A 20,681-nucleotide genomic window follows, 5' to 3' on the forward strand; every position below is an offset into this window, starting at 1 on the left:
TCCGAAGGCGCAATGTCTCCTCAGTTTCTCGCTAAGGCCATGATGATCTCCTGCTATTCGTGCTGGAAAACCAAAATACACTTCCAAACCCCTACACCATTGGCTATTACATTCAACTTCAAGCTGACAATTTAAAAAAGGAAAAGAAAGAAAAAGGGAGAGGGGAGTTTCTTAAGAGCGTATCAGTGTTATTTTCTGATGGGTAAGGAAGAAAAAGCATATCCGCAGCAAGAAAGCCTCACCAACTCTTCCTGCAGGTAGCCTAAATACAGCTGCACTTGTGATCTATTATCTCAGGAAATGAAAAAACAACCTGAACACCCACCCAGAGGTGAGCAACTATTTTACAGTGCTTCAGACCACCCAGCACTTCAAAATCAAATGATAGAAAATTCCACAATGACAGCTAAAAACAAAGTCCTGTTTTCAGCTCAGGAAACCAAGAGCTGCAAGTGTGTATCAGCAGATCTACGTCATGTTCTGCTCTTAAGGCACCTGTCTGTGCTACTCTAAGAGTCAGGATACAGGGATGCACCCACCTTAGGTCTGATGTGCCATCCTTAGGTTATTTTCCTGCAGTACATCAGAAATACAAATACATCAAGAAGAGTCTTACCAAAAAAAAAAAAAAAATAAAATAAATGGAATTGTCTACTGTGTTTGCCTCCCCCACCCCCCTTCTTTTTTCTTTTTTTTTTTTTTTTTTTTTTTTTTAAATGAATGGGAGATTTTTTGTTTCTTGGTTTGGGGGCAAACTTCAGTAGTCCAATTTTCATGCTTCTGTCCCAAGCTAACGTATTCTGCAACAGTGAGCACAGAGAACATTGCCATTGATTTCAATCAGCAAAGGATCACACCCTAACTGCTTCCAATTTCACAGGTACTAAGCAACACTATGATCACCGCCTCTGAGTAAGCAGCATCCTGTATTCAAAGGTTTTAATCATATAATTCCATACAGACCTGGGAACTTCAGCAGCCACCAATGAACACAATCTTCGTGAATCTTGGGTAACAAACTCCTGAAGCACAGAAATAAATACCTTGCGTGATGTTAACCAATGTCAGTTCTACTGTACCACAGAATTTCCTCATCCCTTCTTTGTGGACCTAAAACTGAGAATACTTGCTACTATATTGTAACGTTTCTGTATTTTTCCAGTGTTATCCAGAATAAAAATTATTTTTCTTTACATTAAAAGGCATATAAAACATTCCTATTAAAGTTACGTAGTCAGGTGCAGTTAAAGATGAAAAAAGTGCACATAAAAATGAAAAATTAAACAGTACAATAAGTTATATTTTATACTTATTGCATATTAGATTATAATAGAGATCTTCTGTGTTTACATTACAGTAAATAACTGCTCTAGTTTAGCACTGTCAGCCTTGGGGGAACATGTAACATTATTTGTTACAATTCTGTGCATCCTTGCATATTTTTTCCACAATTATATAAAAACAGTCATAGGGTGCATGTTTTACTTTTATTTTAAAAATAGCCAATATCACTGTTAGAAATAGTAAATATCACCATATTCTCCATTTGTTCAGAAGAGATATCCCCAAATACAAACAACTCCTATTAAAAATATTCAGTAGCTGGATTGGCTTTAATGCAAATGGTAGCTACACTGCCTACCAGCTTTTATTTGCTCATCCACACACCAAGACAACAGAAACCTTACTCACTGTTAACACACAAAATCTGAATGGTTCAGAAGAGTGGATCATCCCCACTGCCTACTGAATGACCAAGAATGAGGCTGGCTACCCCTCCTGGGCAAATCCTAAACTGATTTAACATACGAAACTTAAAGGGGAGATAAAGCACTCTGGAAGTCCACAAAATATAAAGCAATGAGTTGCCACCAAAAAAAAAAAAAAAAAAAAAAGTGCTAGTTTGTTTTGCTGCCTGCTATATTTGGGTTCTTTACTACATCTACACTGTGGAGATCTAGGTCAGAAACTGGAAATCTAGCTTATTAAGAAGCATGCGGAGGGAGCAGGGGAGAAGGAGAAGCCTAGAGAGTCTCTTTGCAGATCTCAGAAGAAAAAAAGAGCATAGCAGAAAGACAGGGGATGCAGCAGAGTGCTATCAATACATTTGAACCAATTGACCAGTTTTTCCCTATAACAAATACATTTCTATTTACATGCACTGAATGTCTGAATCACATTCAATTTTAAAGTGAAATCAAAGAAATCAAAGAAAGGTTCCTGCCCAAACATAAGAAGGCATCAGAAACTTCAACAAAATAATCTCTTTCAGCAAGCACCAATCTAACAAATATAACGCCAATCCCAATTCCATGGGGCATTAAAGCAGCAACGACATTCTTCAGTCTAGACTAAAAATCTTAACAGGATCTGTCAATACCATAGAGATTTGTTGCATGAGGAGGGTGACTGCTAAGGAACTACAGAGAAGCAATCTCATGCAGCAAGATGTCACTGACGGATCTGCCACTGTGATATCGCCTTCAGCCAGCATAAAGATACAGCTACTCAAGGCCCAATATCCTGGCCCTGCTGTGGCAGGGACCTTGTCTTTTAATCCATCCGTAAGGCATAACCAGTTCTTCTGCTATCATAGTTAGCTCAGAAACACAACAAAACTGAAAAATAAGTAAATAAATCATCTGTGCTGGCTGTTTAAGTTACAGCCACCATCAGTCACCAGGCACATGCAGCTTCTGCTTTGAGTGATTGTTTCTGATTGCCTTACAAACCAGTCTTACATCAACGGGCAGTAACACATACAAAAAAGGATTTGAGGATTTTAAAGGTAGAAAGCTATCTTTCTTTCCCTTAGGAAAATATTTTCTTATGGAAGGAAAAACAATGCTTGCCAATACACATTAGGTTTCAGAAGTGTGCACTGTAATATTCAATACCAAGTGAAGACCCAAAAAAATCATAAAACAAAAATCCAAACCTGTAAGATACTAGAAATGATACAGATCACACACACCAAAAAAAAATAATCTGTGAATTCATCAGTTTATTCTCCAGTTTTTTTTGTTTGTTTGTTTGTTTTATCTCCAAGCTGTGCAGCACACCATAAAAAGATCTTTCTGCATTTACCTGGTAAACTGGCACACCAAGAGTGAAATATTCCTTCAGAACAAATTTAACCAGACAAAAATGAGTAATGCCTCTCTTTCATTCAGTCCTACTGAGGTGTTTTCTCGTAGAGCCCATGAAGAGATTGAGATGGGAAGAGGCAATTTGGAGTGCCTATTCTAGACACCTGACAACAGAAAGATACAGAGCAGGGAGGTGTAAGCACCAGCATTTACTCTCCGGTCGAGGAAATACGCCTGTAGGGTTGAGTAGAGTTGGAGCTGGTTTAAAACTGAAGGCTTTAAAACTAAACCTTTGGTGTTTCAAAGATGGGACTAGAGTAATAGCTAATACCTATTGATTGTGGATACTAGAAACATTAGAGACATTCTAAAGGTAGCAGATAAGTATTAAGAAAACACTTCTGTTCAAGATAGTTTTAGAGGATACTCAAGTCCTAATAGGGAGAGGAAAAAAAAAAAGATGAAGGAGAAAGGAAAGAAAATTTTCACCTTCATTCTTTTCCACAGAGTATCTTTTTCTGGACTTCTGCATTTTCAGTTTTGGGCAAAGGCAGATTGCTGCCACATCACACAAACACACATACACAAAAAAACAACTATGGGTTAGTAGTAGCAAACCCGGCTTCATCATAAAAAGATGCAGTTTGGCATGCCAGGAAACTACTGGATTTATAAATTTTTGTGAAAAAGGATTAAAGAAAAGAATGCTCTGAGCAGTAGTAAGTAGGGGAGGCTTGTGTTTGACTCCTTACTTGATTGAAAATGTGAACTAACTTGTCTGCAATGTTACTTTAAATCAAATAAGCTAATTGTTAGCCAACACAAATTATGACCACACTTCTTCCTCACTAAAAGTAAACAGATCTCAATGCTTCAAAAAATACATTAGACTCAGATTCTGTAATCACATATTTTTGCAATTACCATCACAGAATCACAGAATTTCTAGGTTGGAAGAGACCTCAAGATCATTGAGTCCAACCTCTACCAGAGGAAGCTGAAAATAAAAGTATGGCTGCATAAAGTGAAACTCCTAAATGAAGTGAAAAATGACTGGCACTTCTTCAATGGTCCAACCCTCTAAAAGTATCTTGCTAATAAAGGAAAAGAACCCGTCCTTCTTTGTTGTTTTTTTTTTTTTTCTGTTTGTTTGTTTTTCCAACTCATAATACAAATTCACAAGGTGTTCAAAAGCTAGACTTGAATTAATAAATTCATGTTCTCTTGGAAGATTAGAATTACAATAAGTAGTAGAGTTTTGGTGCAGAAGGGATATAACGTTGAAGACCATAATTCAGAGAGGTGAGAAAGAGCTGAGACAGATGAAATTGAAAATTTTGACTGCTGTAGAAAACTGCCTGTTGGCATTTCATGTACATTCATTCACACACACAAATAAACACATACAGTAATTGTTTTGGGGCCACAGTTTAGCTCTCCTCACACACATTAAAAGAACCTAAACATAAGACCTGAGCAGCATAAAAGCTTTTAAAGAAGAAAGTCTGGCCATTAGCATATTACATCTGATCAAAATAATATTACACAGCACTCTTTCACTTCTGAGGCTGATCAGAACCTGCGTTATATTTACCACACCATGAACACAACAGCCTGATAAAGTACATTGGCATAAAGCATTAACCCACTGGTGAGAAACTCTGGAAAAGGATTCATCTTTATTAAAGTAAAATGATCGTATTAAGATATATGCAAGCTTTGAAGAAAATAAAGCAGTGCCAAATAACTGGGGCCATTTATAGGTATCCTACTTGGACTTCAAAAGAAAGTATTTAGAGCACATTAAAACACAATAGCTTTGCAAACCAACTGCAGTGAAATCAACTGAGTATTCTATGGCTATATAAAAGTATGCTTGTGAGAATTAAATGGATCATATTCCACAAGGCTCCCACACCTAATAACTAATACTGAAAGACACTGACTGATGGAGGTCTGAGCGCTGCCCTGTGCTTAAGCAGAATTGCCTATTGTCACTGAAAAGACGAGCATGTTAAATTCTCACTGTGAAAATAATAATAATAAATAAAAAAACACATAATTTCTCCTCTCCTTCCTTGTACTCACATATAAATTTTGGAAAGCAAACAGTCATGTGACATTTTACTGTCATAATTCCAATTTAAATCATGTGGCTCTTAATGAAATTTACAACCTCATACTAACAAAGCTGAGGATGAAAGAAGAAAATCAGAACCAAAAAGCAACCTGTCATTTACCCAGCAACTAACTAGCAATATGATGATTGAAGTCACTTTCTTCTTTCTACATGTTAGAGATACCAGAACACTCTCATATTTCAAATACTAGGGGATGCTATTTGCTCACAATACCTTGAAATCATAAGTGTGCATGCACTTGACTTCTCTTGTAAGTCAGAAAAATGCACAACCTAATTCATCAGTTTCTCTTTTAAAGCTGGGATCCGTCTGTCTCCTTATCGCAGAAAATGAAAGACAAGCTTTCTGTTTGCAGGCTCCAGCTCACTCAGTTGTTACACTCCAATCACAGCATGGAAGGACTGCCTTCCACCTGAGGACTATTTGTGGCAGCTGCTGCTAACAGAGATGCCTGCACTCACCAGGAGAAAGGGGGGCATTTCAGGCTGTGAAACTGATTGCACTGGAAGTGTTTGCAAATAGAGATGTCAATGAAGTAAAGGAGTTTCAGTACCTGAGTTAACTAGCTGTTGCTCCATGACCCCACAGCCCAGGACCTCCAGCCATTCTCCTTGGAAGTTGATCTCCATCTCAAAGGAAGGGTGAGTAAACGGGAAGTAGCAGTCTACCCATCTGACTTGCAGTCCTGTAGCAGTGTTTAAAAAATAAATAAATATAACGAGTGTATGCATAAAAGGCCATCCCTCCCAACCATCTGTAAAACTTGCCCTTCAACTAATGACACCAATTACAGCAATCCAGAGAAAATAAATAGCAAACAAACTAATTTACAACACTTGTGCAAGGCGATAAATCTTAAAACTTGTGGAAAAAAATGACCATGTCTTCCCTAATATGAAAAACACTTTGTGCAATTCAAGCACCCTTCGAAACCAAATCTATCATTTGTCAAACTCTAGCAACCACCTGGCATAGAATGAAAATGAGCCAAGATCATTGGAAAGTCGGTAATTTTGTTATTCTCTGCACCAGGAAATGACTAACTGCTCCTCACAGAAAAACTAAGTCTTAAATTTTCCATTGCATTTTGCTGATCAGCTAGGCAAGCAATTTTTTTCATCAGAACCTATTTAAAATATAGATTCTTTCTGTGTATGTTTAAATATAGATGTTAAAAATATATGTCTATACACAAAATTATATGAACATATACACAGGCAGAGAGAGATGTACAGCATTATTTAGGTATGCCACATGCAAACACAGAGAGAACTCTGGACCTGTGGAGCTCCCAAGAGACCAGCTTTAAATTTTGCATGGATGTGAAGTGCAGGAGTGCAGTGACACTTGCTAATTCCCTCTCCTCCCCACATCTCAAGTCCCACTGAGGAGAGATGGGAACCACCTGACATTGCAGAGCAGCAGAGCCAGAAGAGGGCAAGGTCTACAGCACTGTCAAATGCAGGGCTGTAGTCAAGGACCTCATTATATTTGATGGGTTTTAGTTCTTGTAATCATTTACGCAAGCAGTCTGTTGCTAAAGATTTTTCTCTAGCCATTAGGTGCCAGGAAAAACAAGGTTTCGGAAACATGAACCATAAAAATTCAGAAGAGAATTGAACTGCTAATCCTCTGCTCAATGCCTTAACCCCAACACCATCCTTCCCTTCAGCTAAGCCAAATTCTAACCATCAGTAGGCTCATTAACAATCCGGCAGGCCCAGTTCTGAAAACAAAGGGCAGAGCAAAGGTTGTTTGGGTGATGGAACTGTTAACACCCCTGGTTTGGTTTGGGGGCTTTGTTTCATAAAAGGAACTTAATGTGAAAACCCATGATCTATACTGAGAGTTTTTCAAATCAAAACATTTGTTGTAGCCTCCAGAATTAGATTTTCTTTGATCACTTCTGAAACATTAGACGTGGCTACAGAAACAGTAAGTTACAACAGAAGTATGCATGTACAGCCCAACCTAAACGACCTGACAGTTACAAGGTACATTTTTGGATGTAATGAACTTTCAAATGGACTGGCAGGTTTCAAAACAAACACGTTGGTACTTCTACATTTTCTTCTCTCTCTTAAAATTCAACCTCGGTGAGTTTATACATTAGACGTGCTTTGATAATTTTACACAAAGAATTCAGAAAATTGGAAGCATTAGCAATTATACCATTTACAACTATATTACAACTTACAGCAATCAATCACCGTACAGTGTTTTTGTGTACATAATGATAAAAAAAATCACATAGGTGGGATACAGTCATGTGCATACAACAGAATGGTATGTGGAAAACAGTTTCTTAATTTCCCAATCTTTGTACAAATGCGTTTTTAATCCTAGGGCTGTACAATTATGCATTCACTGCGAAGCTATGCACACAAAATATTTTCATTTAGATTGCAAAATTTGCAACTGCAGCAAGAATGACATGGAATTTCAAGTAGTTTGATGTTCAGAAACAACATTCTGACTGTGGTTTCTTTTTAATCATCTAATTACTTTAAAAAGAAGCTCAGGAAAAAAAAAAAAAAGAAACTATCTGCTTTTCATTCTTAATTAAATTTTAAAAGATGAAATAAAATAAAGTGGTTTTTTGTTGTTGTTTTTTTGAGTTTTAAGACTTCTAAGTACTTTTCTTAAGGGACACTCATTTTAAATGTAAATATGAAAAAAAAAAAGAATAAAATATATTCACAAGGAAGAAACAGCTCTCACCTTCACTCTGCTCTCTAAATTAAGCCCATATGACACGTAATTGTATCTATCTGTAGCCAGGACACCCAGGAATACCTCTGCAAACTCTTCTTTGAGACTTCTGATTCTGGAAGACTTTACTGAAAAGTAGAGGGCACTTAGCCTTCAGCAAGATTAAGCCTCTCCATAGAGAATCACAGAATAAATGGTTATGTTTATTATTTAGACAAATTATTGTCTTTGTACTCAGCATATTCCCAAGGATTAAAGGACATTGCTCACACTCAGAAAATTAAAACACTAAAGACTTAAAGGATTGTGAAGATCATGCATTCTGTAGTACCAGATAATTTACTTGATTAGGCCTGATATATTTCTGCATATAAAGCCTATGGTTATCCTGGTAAAAAAAAGTATCCTTTCTAGACATTTGAGGAGGCCAAGAGATGCATATCTGACCAAAAAACCCAGGGATGCACTTAAGAGAGCATAATGCAGAATCTAAACAGTGTCTGATCACTGGATACAAAATCAGTAATTTCACTAGTTACAAGGAATTATTTATATTAGCTCATCCTCATGATGTCCATGGGAGTCCTTCCAGCGGGCACGTGTACGTTAGCAACCTAGGTATTGCATCTCCAATGAGGAAGGAAGAATTTAATAGTTACTGTTATTTCTAAGTAGTGAATCCAGGTAAGACATTGGTCCTAACTTGCACTCTGAAGTAATGGTCTTATCAGATATTAAACTAAACAAGTATCTGTCAGTGCTAGTCTAATTGAGTCTCATGATGAAAAAGGCTTGACCAAAGGCACTAAAAAAGAAAAGAAAGCGACCAACACATCAAAGCAGTCTATTGCTACACCGTGGTGTTGAAGCAACAAAGCCAGAGACCCAGATGGTTTTTGCTGACCAGAAGTTCTCTTTGTTGCTGTGGGGATTATATTTAGAGAAGCAGTCTGTGGGAGAGAGAGGAAAGTTGTGCAAGGAGAACAGAAGGCATTGAGTTGGGGCCACCAGAGAAGTCAACTGCTGAGTAGCCCACACCTCCAATCCAGCTAATATAAATTGTCAATGTAAATTGTCAGCGTTAATGCACTCTACCGAGATATCAGTACAAGAGTTAAAAAGAAAGATGAGAGCAATGTGTTTGATTTAAATGACATTCAGTGGCTGTTTGATGACAACTAACAATAGCAGAACTATTAATTAAAATATGGCATTACTCATCTTCCCACCTTCTCTTACAGGTGCCTAGGAATTTGTTAGGTAAATATGACAATAGTGAACGAGAAAAAGAAAACTTTATTGAGGAGAATCTAATGAAAATACTACAAGACAAAATGAATATATTTTGGGACAGGCTTTCAACCAACACATGAGAAATCAGTATGATCAGCTTTGAGCTCAAAACTCTTTGCAACTTAACTTGACGAAGCAGCTGACCCTCACCACAAATCTCTTTACTTTCCAAAATCCCCACTGCTCAGTTCCTGTAGTTGCCCCAGCAGGATAAGAGCTACATTCATTAAATTAAGGCTGTTGTCTTGAAAGAAATGGGATGAAAGTCAGAAGCATTTATCAACCGCGTGGAAACACCCCAAATACACCCGGGTGTCGCGTATTCCACCCGGCCAGTTGTGAGCCACTGCTCTCTGCAAGACTTTTGTGTTGTCACGAGAGACACACGAAGCACGGCAGCTCATACCCAAGTCTGCTGTGGGCTGCAGTACTTGTGAGCCCTTTCCACCTCCACATTGGTGTTTTCTCAGCAGAGGAGCAAATCAGTGTGTGCGCTTCCTGAAGACCCAAATGAGCAATACATTAACAGGAACACGTGTCCAATGTTTTAAAGGCCACTCTTCCCTCTTTCTCTATACATTCCAACAGGTAAAATCTTGTTTCTCAAACTGTAGCAATAGAAAGGCAGGTACATTTCTAGACAGAGATTTGGGAGGGCTTTTTTGTTTGTTTGTTTAAATTTTATGGGGATTTTCACACCCCTCATTATGAAAAAAATTGATGTAAAAACAGGGACTTCCCTAATGGGATAAAAATGACAGCAACGGCCCCCATTAGTTGTGTGTGTTTGTTATAAGACAACTAGAATTTGCAGCAAACACTAAAAATAATACAAAAGGGATAAAGATTGAAAGGGGATAAAGATTGAAAGTATAAGCAAAAAACAGAATGAGAATTAGTTTGGAAACAGGTCCTTGGAAACAAGTATACCTGGGGAAGATAATACAACACGTTTATTTAATAACAAGCAAGTAACCTGGACCTACTCCTTATAAATAAAGATGCCTTGGTCAGAGACATTACTGTCAAAAGCACCCTTGACTACAGTGTTCATAAAATTGCAGAGTTTAAGATCCTAGGGCATGAGGAGGATGAGTAGCAAAATAAAATTAAAAATAAAAAAAAGCTGTCGAAACATGAAAACAGCCCGGTTAAACAGTAAGCTATATAGTGAGCCCAAATGCAAATAAAAAGTATATGAGAGATGGAAAAAGGGACAGACTCCCAGGAAGTGCAAACAAATACTACTTGGGCATGCACAGATGCTGCTAGAAAGGCAAAAGCCCAGCTGGAGCTCAAACTGGTTTGGGTTGTCACAAATAACACGGAACCTTCTGTAAGTAAGTCAATAACAAGCAGAAGTGTAAGAAGAAAAGGCTGAGATACTCAGGGCCTTTTCTACTTTGGTCTTCACAGGTGAAGTCAGCCCCCAAACCTCTATATCAAGAAGCAACTACAAAAAAATGGCAAACCACCAATAGCAGGGGAGGGCTGAGTGACGGACAAACCATACGAATTGGACAAATACAGGTTAATGGGACTTGATGGGATGTATCAGAGGGATGAGACACAAAAATTAATTAAAAGTAAAGTAAAGTGAAAAAAAAATATTAAAGACAATGGGTGTCAAAATATAAATTTAATTATGTGTGCCTCAGGTCACTTGCATTGCACTCATCTTCTACATCTAGTGCCTGGCATGAAGTTTGCTACTCTGAGTATTACTTTCCTGTTTTTATTGACAGCTTACAAGATCAAGACAATGAAGGAGAGATAGCATCACATTTACATGGGGGAGTGGGAGTGGGGTAAAAAAAGAGAGACAATCATATTTAAATCATTATATATCTTGTCTTTGTGTTTCAGGAAAAATACTGTGTATATAGACATAGAAAATCCCTACAGTAAGAGGCATCTACTTTCAGTCTGTATAATTTTTTTAATGTCTTTCTAGCTATCATGTGAGCTCTGGAAGAATTAATAATAGCCAGCATTCTAAAGCTTAAAGTGCTGCTTCTGTCAACAGCTAGGGAAGGATGTCACTACAGTTTCAAATATAACTAATAATGGCTAAGAATTGCTTATTTCAACAACATCCTTAGCATATGAGGTTCATCTAAAAATACCATTCTTCCAATTGCTCACTTTGATCCTAATTTTATGCATTTCAAAAGGCTGCTGTTAAGTCAAATACACATTCTGCTAAATACAACCACAGAAAACACTGAGTTCAGGAACCTAAAAAATTTCTGTCCATGCAAGGTAAAACAAAAGCTGTTAAAAGTTTCTCTTGCTGTAAATTCTCCTTTAGAATATCAGAATAATATTCAAAGAGTCATCGAAAGGACTTGTTACCATCATCAATCCACTCTTGGAACTACTGCTCTAAATTCAGTGGGCATCTTAAAAGAGCTCTGAAAGTAGCCAGCATTCTCCATGCATCCTAATGCTATCCAGTATTTCCTCAACAGAAAAATGAATCAGTTCAGAAGAGCAGCCTCTTTGCCAGGAGATAGCATTAGGGCAGCAATTTTAACTCAGGCCATTTATAAATTCAGCAGCTACTGAAACCAAAAGCAGGTATTTCTGAGGAGAGGATATTTCATTCTTATACACAGACATTCATTATGCTTTCTCAGTCCACTCTAAGCACCAAACAACAATTATTTTTCATCTTGGTGCAAACTTAGCAAACACTGTCTCCCCTTAGCTGCAAAGTTTTATTTATTCATGTGAGGGAAGTGGTAAGGGCACTCCGCGGTCACATATACCAAAGCAACACATGCACATATGTACACCTCCTTCTGCCAAGCTCCGTGCTGCCAGATGAGAGCCTGTAGTTGGATCAGACGTGTCCCTATCTGTATTCATGCCTGCTATGTTACCTTGACACACTGGCATAACTAAAATCTCTTCAGCTCACAGCATTGTGCAAACCAGTATTCAGGAAAATTAAGAGACAAGTGTGTGGTGTATTGGGCTGTGTTTGATAATTTTATAAGGTGCACATATAATAGTATTTAAATAAATAAATAAATAAATAAAATAAATAAAATGCAGACTACAGGTGTAAGACCAATCAAAAATTAAAAGACACTTGAATGGAACTCTTATACAAAACTTAAGGCAAAAATGTAAATAAAGAATATGGATGAGGGCTCCCAAAATTACAAACACGTATGACTATTTCAGAATACCAGCTGTCAACATCACCCCTCCTGAAGTCTCCCGTTTTTGTTATGCAGCAAAATCTTTCTCAAAAGTATGGATGCCCACAGCTACCAGCAGGCCAGGAAAAAAGGTGCAAGAACCTACCATCACCAAAGATGTGAGTCATGAGTTTTGTGAGCACTTGCTTCAGATTGAACTCCACCAGCCTCACTGCCTCCATGGTGTGACATTCTTGCTTGTGTGCAGTGCGATGACCTTGCTCAAACAACTGGAAGCTTTCACCATCTTTGATGTTGGAGAACAACTAGAATAAAAACACAAACAAACAAAATTAGTGCTTTGCATCAATGGCTTTCTAAATTAAAAAAAAACAAACAAACAAAAAAAAAAAACAGGAAGTTTTATTGATTTAAGTGAGAAGCTTACCTGCTATGCCTTCACCATGAGAAACAAACGTAGAAGCTGTGATTTTATACAAATTCTATTCAATAAACACTACAATACTCGAATATTTCGGTTCTTGTGATGATGTAAGATTTCTTTTGTTTCTGAACTTTATCTTCAATAATAATTTATAAATACAGTATATTCTTCAATATTATTTATAAAGGAAAGCAATCTCTTTTCTTTTTTTTTTTTGAGATTGTTATTTTGAAAGTATCTAATTTATTTAGGATGTGCCAGACTTGCTGCTCTTCATTCAGAGGCTGCTCTCCACCACATTTGCTGCAAGTTGAAGTCTTCTGATTTCCTGTACATTCCCATACATTTCTGTCCAGGAAATCCCAGGCAGATACGGACTGGTGATTCTAAATCTTCTCAAAGGGACCAACAAAACACTCTCACTAAGTCACCTCATTGGAGGTTCTGTGTCTTAGGAAAACAAACTATTTTAGACAGCAAAGAGGATTTTTTTTTGAAATCTTTACAACTACATAGCTCTGTTAATTCTGGAGCGTAGGGAGCTAAATTGTGAAAGTGTTTCTAGTGCCCTTTCCTACTACCCCTTCCTCCTTCACCTTGCACATTTAACCCATCACACACACAGGGGAAAAAAACACACATTGACATTTTCTGCACATTAAGCCTCCCAACATAGCTAGCTTTTATTCAAGAGATGCCACCAACAGCGTGTAACCTTAACAATCCATGGATGTGCACAAATGTTTCAGTTGCAGTTTGACTTCTACAGTACATGAAATGCTTTTAAAAAGTTCAAATAAACCTCGCGTAGCCTACAAATGCTGGCCACAATTAATTGACTAATTTGTAGCATGTTTCACACATACTACACATGCAGAAGGAGTCTGAGTTTACACAGCATGCAAACTAGCAGCCAAATTGATACAGGGTATTAAAAAAAAAACAACACATCAGTAGTGTTATAAATGAAGTCTCAATTCAATCACAATCTAGTAATATTTATACTTATAAAAGATATAAAAGGTATAAAAGGCAAGTAAACAGCGCTGGGTGTGCGGGGAGTCTTATGTTCCACCAACACGCACACACGAACATAGAACATTCTAAATATACAGAACATTGCTTTACATACTAAACCCGAGGATGCCTAGACATACGTACCATCAGGAAAGGTAACAAACAATCCTTTAAGTTCCATGACTTAACAGTCTCCATTTTCCATTCCTTTTCTTGATTACTAACAAGTCTCCATTTTCCATTCCTTTTGAACAATATGTCTCGCTTTAAGTTGTCAAGCAACTCGGTCTTCAGGCCTTATGTATCCCGTTCTTCCCAGATCGAAGAAAAGCATATCCATCTCCTTTTGAAGGCCAATAGGCCTGGGTCAAAAGGCACGTCCAGGTCAACAGGGGGCAGAACAGCAAAGGCCTTCGATGGCTGTAGCAGCAGAGGGGCCCATGGCGATGGCGTAGCAGTCAGATCAGTAAAGGAGCCCGCAGCTCCCTCACTGTCTGGCAAACCACACGTTTCTGACTGTGGTCCCACACGGCTCTTTAAGGCCTCAGAGATTGCTCGCCAGGTGCCGAGCAATCCCACTGCAACCTTGTCGTTTTTAGTTGCAGAGTCCCACACCTTGACCTCAGTTTGGTCCCATATTTCAGGCTCATAAACTGTCTGATTGTTAATAAGGAGAATAAGCTGTAAGGTTACCAGGACAGTCTTTGTTCCTAAGGACGTATGATTCCCCATAATGTGCAGCTGCTTACCAGCGAGGGGCAGTTGTGTGCACAGGTCTGCTTCTCTCAGCTCCAGCTTCTCTCCAGCTCCAGTGCCGCCTATTTCCAGCGACTTTCTTCTGTATAAGCTTCTCTGAGCAGTTTGCTGAGTTTGGCCGAACCTATCTTCATGAGGCAATCAAAGTGCCTGTTCCCGTCCTGGTCTCCGTTCTGCCAGCCTGTTCCTTTTCATTCCTTCTTTCTGCTTCTTTAATGATGACATAACTTCATCACATCGTGTTGCCTTCTTTTTTTTTTTTTTTTTTATCTTGAGGGCAGGCTCCCCTCATACCCTTCTCTCCACAGCAGTTGTTTTCAAAACAACTTTTCATTGGTCAATGAAAACTTTGCATATAACAACAGCAAACACCCAGAAACTTCCATGCCTTAACGGCTGGAGATCAAGAAACCGGAGACTGCATGGAGTCTCCTGAATCACCCTTCTTTGTTCCCTCTAAACTCTTTTATATTCCTGATGGCCTCATCGTTAAGAGTCTAACGTTGTCATCAACCACGGTGCTTTCCAACCCCCATGGCCACTCTCTCAAATCTCCCCCTTCTTTATTAATATCAACCATTTTCTCGACACGAACTACCACTCCATATATAACAGTAGCATTTATATTTGTATTGCTAGTCAGGAGGAGACTTGGCTGGCAGACTGAGAATACACCTCTCAAGTTAATCTCCTTAGTGCACTGCAGAAAAATGCAAAATAAGAGCAAGAAGAGAAATACTAAAATGATAATTCACCAGTCTAACAAAAACATTTTTACTAATCAAAAGGCCACAGCTTGACAAAACTAGGTATTACACTACTAAATGGCAGACTTTTTAATCAGGTGCTCACTTGAAAGGATTAACCCCCCCACACTTCCTACCGCTGGCATTACTTCTGCTCTGGCTGGAAGAAGCAGATGACACCCACCCAATAACTAATTTACTGTCAGCAGGACACATTAACCATCTACCACCTGGGTCTGAAAGCCAAGAGGCTTTCCCAAAAGCCAGCTGTATGGAGCAGATTCAGTTTAGGCTCCCTCGGTAGGCAATGGACAGAATCAGACTCCCTGACATGGCCATTTGGTGTGGCCACGCTGGATTCCTGCTCTGGACTGCCCACTACAGGTAGCTTTTGGCTTTTTCTTTTTTTCTATCGCCTGAAGAGACTATCCTCAGTAAACCAGAAACACTGCTCAGCCTACAGGGATTTTCCCTCCTTGGACTAGAACACACCAGATGTACACGTTAAAACAGGTATTACATGGACACGCTTTTCCATACCATTGTATTACTCCTGAAATGCTCATATTGCAATTACTTTCTAAGCAATGAAGCAATTATTTTTTTTTTTCAGCAGATTGGATCAGACGTGGCAAGAAAATGCATGCAAGGACCGCTAAATACTTGTGTTAGGTCATGCAGCAGCTCCCCAACCTTGCCACTGGCTTGTCCGGCCAGACCATCCATAGGCACCCCACACGGGCCATGTGGAGTCCATGTGGTGGATCAGGGAGCTGGGCTGGGAAACCGGTCTGGGTTAGAAGTGAGCATATCATGTAAGGTTATCAGCATATTGGCTGCATTGAGAGGTATGCTGGCATGTGGGTCACGGCAGGGCCACTTTGGGCAGCAGCATCAAAGGCTGCCAGGTCTTGAAGGAGTTACTGAAACACAGGTGACAGTAACAAAATGGCTCCCTTTCAGTCAGGCACGACGACTCCTTCCGGCATTTTCCATAGATGTTCTGTTAGCTCCTGTCAATTCCAGCACAACTGTGGACAGGGCAATACAGAGGAAAAACAGATACCTTGTGGTTGCATTAATATTTATTCCCCTTTTTTCCATTCACAAATATTGCTATGTCAAGATAAGCAATTTAAAATTGGTAGACCAGTCTCACCATAGTGATCACCAAACTGTGCTGAATATGTCTTGGATTAGAAACACTACTTCATTTCTACATACATAAAAGCCAGGGATGTCAAAATTTAAATAAAATAAAGAACCACTATCTCTCCTTTTTGATGTCAGTTCTTCACCAGCATATACATGAACGAATGGAAAAAAATATCTAAATCTTGAAAAAAAAACACTGTCACATCGAAGATGTTACAATTTCATGTACATTTATTCCTTTGGTGCAGACTAAGAGAAAATGAAGTATTTTATTGTATTTGACAGGATTGATTATTATTACTAATAGAAGAGAAATTTCATGTAACCATGTGGTAAGTACCTATGCTTCTATCTATTGTAGAGTCAAGTTGTTCTTTAAGTAAATGCACTCCAAAAAATGAGTATTGTGTCATCATGCAGAAGTCAAAAAATATTTAATAGTTACTTGCAATTTATCAGCGTATCTGAATGATACTGCATTACAAAGGCAGAAAGGAATTGAAGTGACCTTACCATCTGGCATGAACTTTACCCTGTCCTCACATCAGGACAGCTCACACTAAGAATACAGTCAAATTTGGTAACATGTAGTGCCCAGAAAATACTAGTTTCTAATTGGACAAAGAAAAATGGAGCTATGCTCCTTTAAAAGCACTTCATTGTATTTCTCAGCATGGCATGGAGAACAGAAGCCACACACATGGTTTCAACATAGACCCCAGCATTTCTTCAATCACTTGACAGACTTTAAATCTCACACTGCTTCATTCTACGTACATTTAATGTTGAGGGCAAGATTAAGTTTCTCTTCACAGGAGGCTGGCATTTATATTAGGTTTCTGATCAGGACAGTCTACACTATATCCTGTTTTTCCACAAAGTTGTCATCTATTATGCTTGTCAGTCATGCATACACAATTATTAAGATAATGAATACGTAATGCTCATGTACTTACCCTCACAAACAAACCAGCACTGAAGATCCACTCTACACAAGGGGAGTCTGCATGTGGCAGCACTCGTCCTTGCCACATCTAATACATTTTGACTCACTGCCCCAATGAACATCTCTATAAATAAACAAACAGCTGCACTCTAAATTCACTTACAAAGAGCAAAACATTTCCACTACATCTTTAATGTGCTGTAACACTCAACTGATGGATTAGGAATGATGAAGATGACGCCATTTGATGATGTCTCATCAAAAAGAAAACTTAATGCCAGCCCCAATCAGCCTCCAAGATGATGAAACTTGTAAGTCTGCACTTCAGCCCAGGCAGTTTCAAGTGCCAAAAAGATACACAGGCCATGGCTGCACAACAGGATGGTTTTTACTACATACCAATAAGCATTCGTTTTGTTACAAAATGGTGAAGATCATTTCAAGCAACAAGCCTGCGGAGCAGTCACCTTAATTTCTGGATTCTTCAGTTTTCGGTCCTCCAATTACAGTGAAGAAAGGCCTTTTTCTGCTTGTTTTGATTTTTAACCTAATCAAAGTGTTTCTGAAAAAAACAAATCATTGCTGTGTTTAATGGAAAACCATACTGATATTTTAGAACAACAAAGAAAAAGCAATGCTGCTCTACAGATATCAGTTACAATGAGGCATATATATATAATAGGATTTATATTTCTGTTCCTGTGGGAATCAGAATTCCTCTATTTTTAAGTACACTAGGTTTCCTAAACACACTTGTAGCGATTCCTGCAGAATTTTAGAATTGCATTGAATTATTTATTCTGAAGCACACTGCAATATTTTTTTAGCTGGATGAGAAACAAAGTCCAAGTAAGAAATACTTTATATAATTTTTTTTTATATATATAATTAAAGATATAGTGGTGGCTTCCAAACTTCCTAGGCCATCGACCACTGTGAACATCTCACAGAAGTTCTGATGCCATTTGCCATAAAATTTTCAAATAAAATAACAATATTATCTGTATCCTTGTAATCTGAAACTCTACTTATTATGGAACAATTTACAGACTACAACATGGAAAATACCGTATGATACATGGAAAATACTGTTCACAACTTGTAAAGACATCTGCAAGAGTAAAGCCAGTTCCAGCCAGGCCCTTTATCCATGCTACTCGGCCAAATTTCAGCTTCAGGAATAAATTCACATCACAATATTCCAGCAAAGTAACGCTGCTCTATTTTTAAGTAACATGGAAGATTTAGAACAGATGCCCCTACCCCTCTATGTCCTGAGGAGGAGGATCACCTCTCAGGCTCCTTGGGAGTGATGCAGGGCTCACCATCAATCTCAAACACCATCCTGGAGGCAGCGGCAGCACCTGAAGCTTGATGTGACACACGTTGGTGAGAACCCCAGCTCCATAACCCAATGCATGCAGCTTGCACAACTGCCCATGTCTAAATGTGTTTAGGACGTATGCCCAGCAACTACTGGCACACAGTGCTAGAGATGGCACAAGCACAGAATCCTGTAGGGTGACAGCTGGGAGACGCCCATCCTAAAGTAAAATCTGTTTCTACGATTACCACCTACAGAAAAGAGGTGAATGGATCTCCACTTTAATACTATTATCCTGAAGCAGCCACAAATGCCAAATTCCCTCTGATTCATGCGACAGGAGGCAAATGCCCTCCATCAAAGTGACTGATAAACCAACCCGCCTCCATGCCATCTGGTGACAGTCACCGACTCGTCACACACTGAGGAGCATCACCCAAATCAGAAGAAATACACAGAAAGGGGGATGTCCACAACCGACTTCAGCTGGGCCTTGTATCACCCCTTGGAAAAGCCTCTCCCTGCCACAGGGTGCAGAGGGGTAGGATCCATGTCTTTCCTGGGCCGGTTAAAGTCTTTTTTAATTACTCGTTCCTCGGTGCCACTGTTGCTATGACTCTCATATACATGGAGGAATAAAATAGTTTCCACACAAACATTCTTGCATGGACTGTAAATGCTCCAAATCACCTCGTATAATGGGCTGATCCCTGGAACACAATATATTTATTCGAATTCCCTTGCACATCAGGAGAAAAGAATGACAGAAGAAAAGGAGCTTTCATTTGATACAACATCAGAACAGAAGCACAGTGTCCAAAGGTGCAGTAACATACAGGACTCTGGAGAAGTCAAATTCAATGGCACTGTCATGTCAGTCATGACAATGAAAACCTAGCATGGTATGCACTGATTAAAGTAAATAAATAAATAATAGAGGAAATAAAGAGGTCGGTCACTCAGGTGTTCATACCTACCCCAAAGCAAAAAAAAAAAAAAAAAAAAAAAAAAAGGAACAGTTTTTTTTTAGGACATGAAGAACATGGCTGAGGTACACAAGTACAAAAAGACTAGTAAAGGAGAAAAAAATTATATGAAACAGAGAAACATTTCTACCACCTAGGACAAGAGTCTTAACACTTCAGGATATACATGATACAAACTCACAATACAGGAACATTTGGATTTTTTTTGCAATGATACAGAATGCCAAAAATTAGTAGTAATGCACAGGCTGCCCTTGCTTCTTAGCAGAAGATTTACATTTTTTTCCATTGCAGCAAAAAAGTTGGCATTTCATCCAAAAACATTTCAATGAAAAATAAATATGTAGCTCTACTTCTTCTTCCCAGTCTATTTATAGTTTTCAGATGTTAGCACAAACAAGCCTGATGAGAGAACCATTTCCCTATCTGAACAATCAGATATTGGGCTCCATTGGAATGAGGTTACTAAATTAGAGGAGAAATTCCTATGTTTTCACATCTGTTCCCCTTAAAATTTATGTATAATTCAATACAGACTATAAAATACTTTATGAAGTCTCCTTCCAATGTGTAAACAATATTTGTTCACAATTGAAAAATGTTTTGCGATTGCCATTGGGTTTATATTGGCTCCCTCTGGTGGCCAACAGGCATGAAGTGTCTTTGAGAGTGTATTTTGAGATTTTTTTTCTTCCTACAAACTGATAAAGTAAAGGACTGCAGCAAAGACTACTGCATAGCACAGAAGTAATTTCATTTCTAGTCTGTCCAAGAAAGTTTGCTAGAGTTCAAATCTGACTACAACAGTATAGATATTGCAAATCCAAAGTGTTTATTTATTTTAAAAAATATTATTTACTTATTAAAAAAAAAAAAAGGAAGAAAAAAGAAAAAACCCATATACCATAGAAGGAGGAAAATA

The 20,681-nt window shown here is 38.4% G+C and overlaps 1 protein-coding gene and 1 long non-coding RNA gene across 13 annotated transcripts in view; one reads left to right on the plus strand and one right to left on the minus strand.

Moving 5' to 3' along the window:
- Nucleotides 1-20,681, minus strand: part of FARS2 (phenylalanyl-tRNA synthetase 2, mitochondrial) — a 254,089-nt gene that overhangs the window by 171,439 nt on the left and 61,969 nt on the right. For 10 of the 12 annotated variants that reach the window (XM_084508248.1, XM_084508247.1, XM_084508251.1 and 7 more), the window contains 2 exons: nt 12,551-12,710; nt 5,784-5,915 (listed from right to left, as the gene is read on the minus strand). In XM_084508248.1, the coding sequence (XP_084364374.1) occupies nt 5,784-5,915; nt 12,551-12,710 (292 nt within the window). Of the gene's footprint in view, nt 1-5,783; nt 5,916-12,550; nt 12,711-15,532; nt 15,707-20,681 lie in introns of those variants that run through there. The other 2 variants (XM_084508249.1, XM_084508250.1) reach the window with 2 other exon arrangements.
- On the plus strand, nt 15,778-16,618 carry LOC311431073. The gene is made up of 2 exons (XR_014689222.1): nt 15,778-15,861; nt 15,962-16,618. It is a non-coding gene; the product is annotated as an uncharacterized lncRNA (long non-coding RNA).

Source organism: Aythya ferina (assembly GCF_964211825.1).
Source record: "Aythya ferina genome assembly, chromosome: 2".
NCBI classification, from domain to species: Eukaryota; Metazoa; Chordata; class Aves; order Anseriformes; family Anatidae; genus Aythya; species Aythya ferina.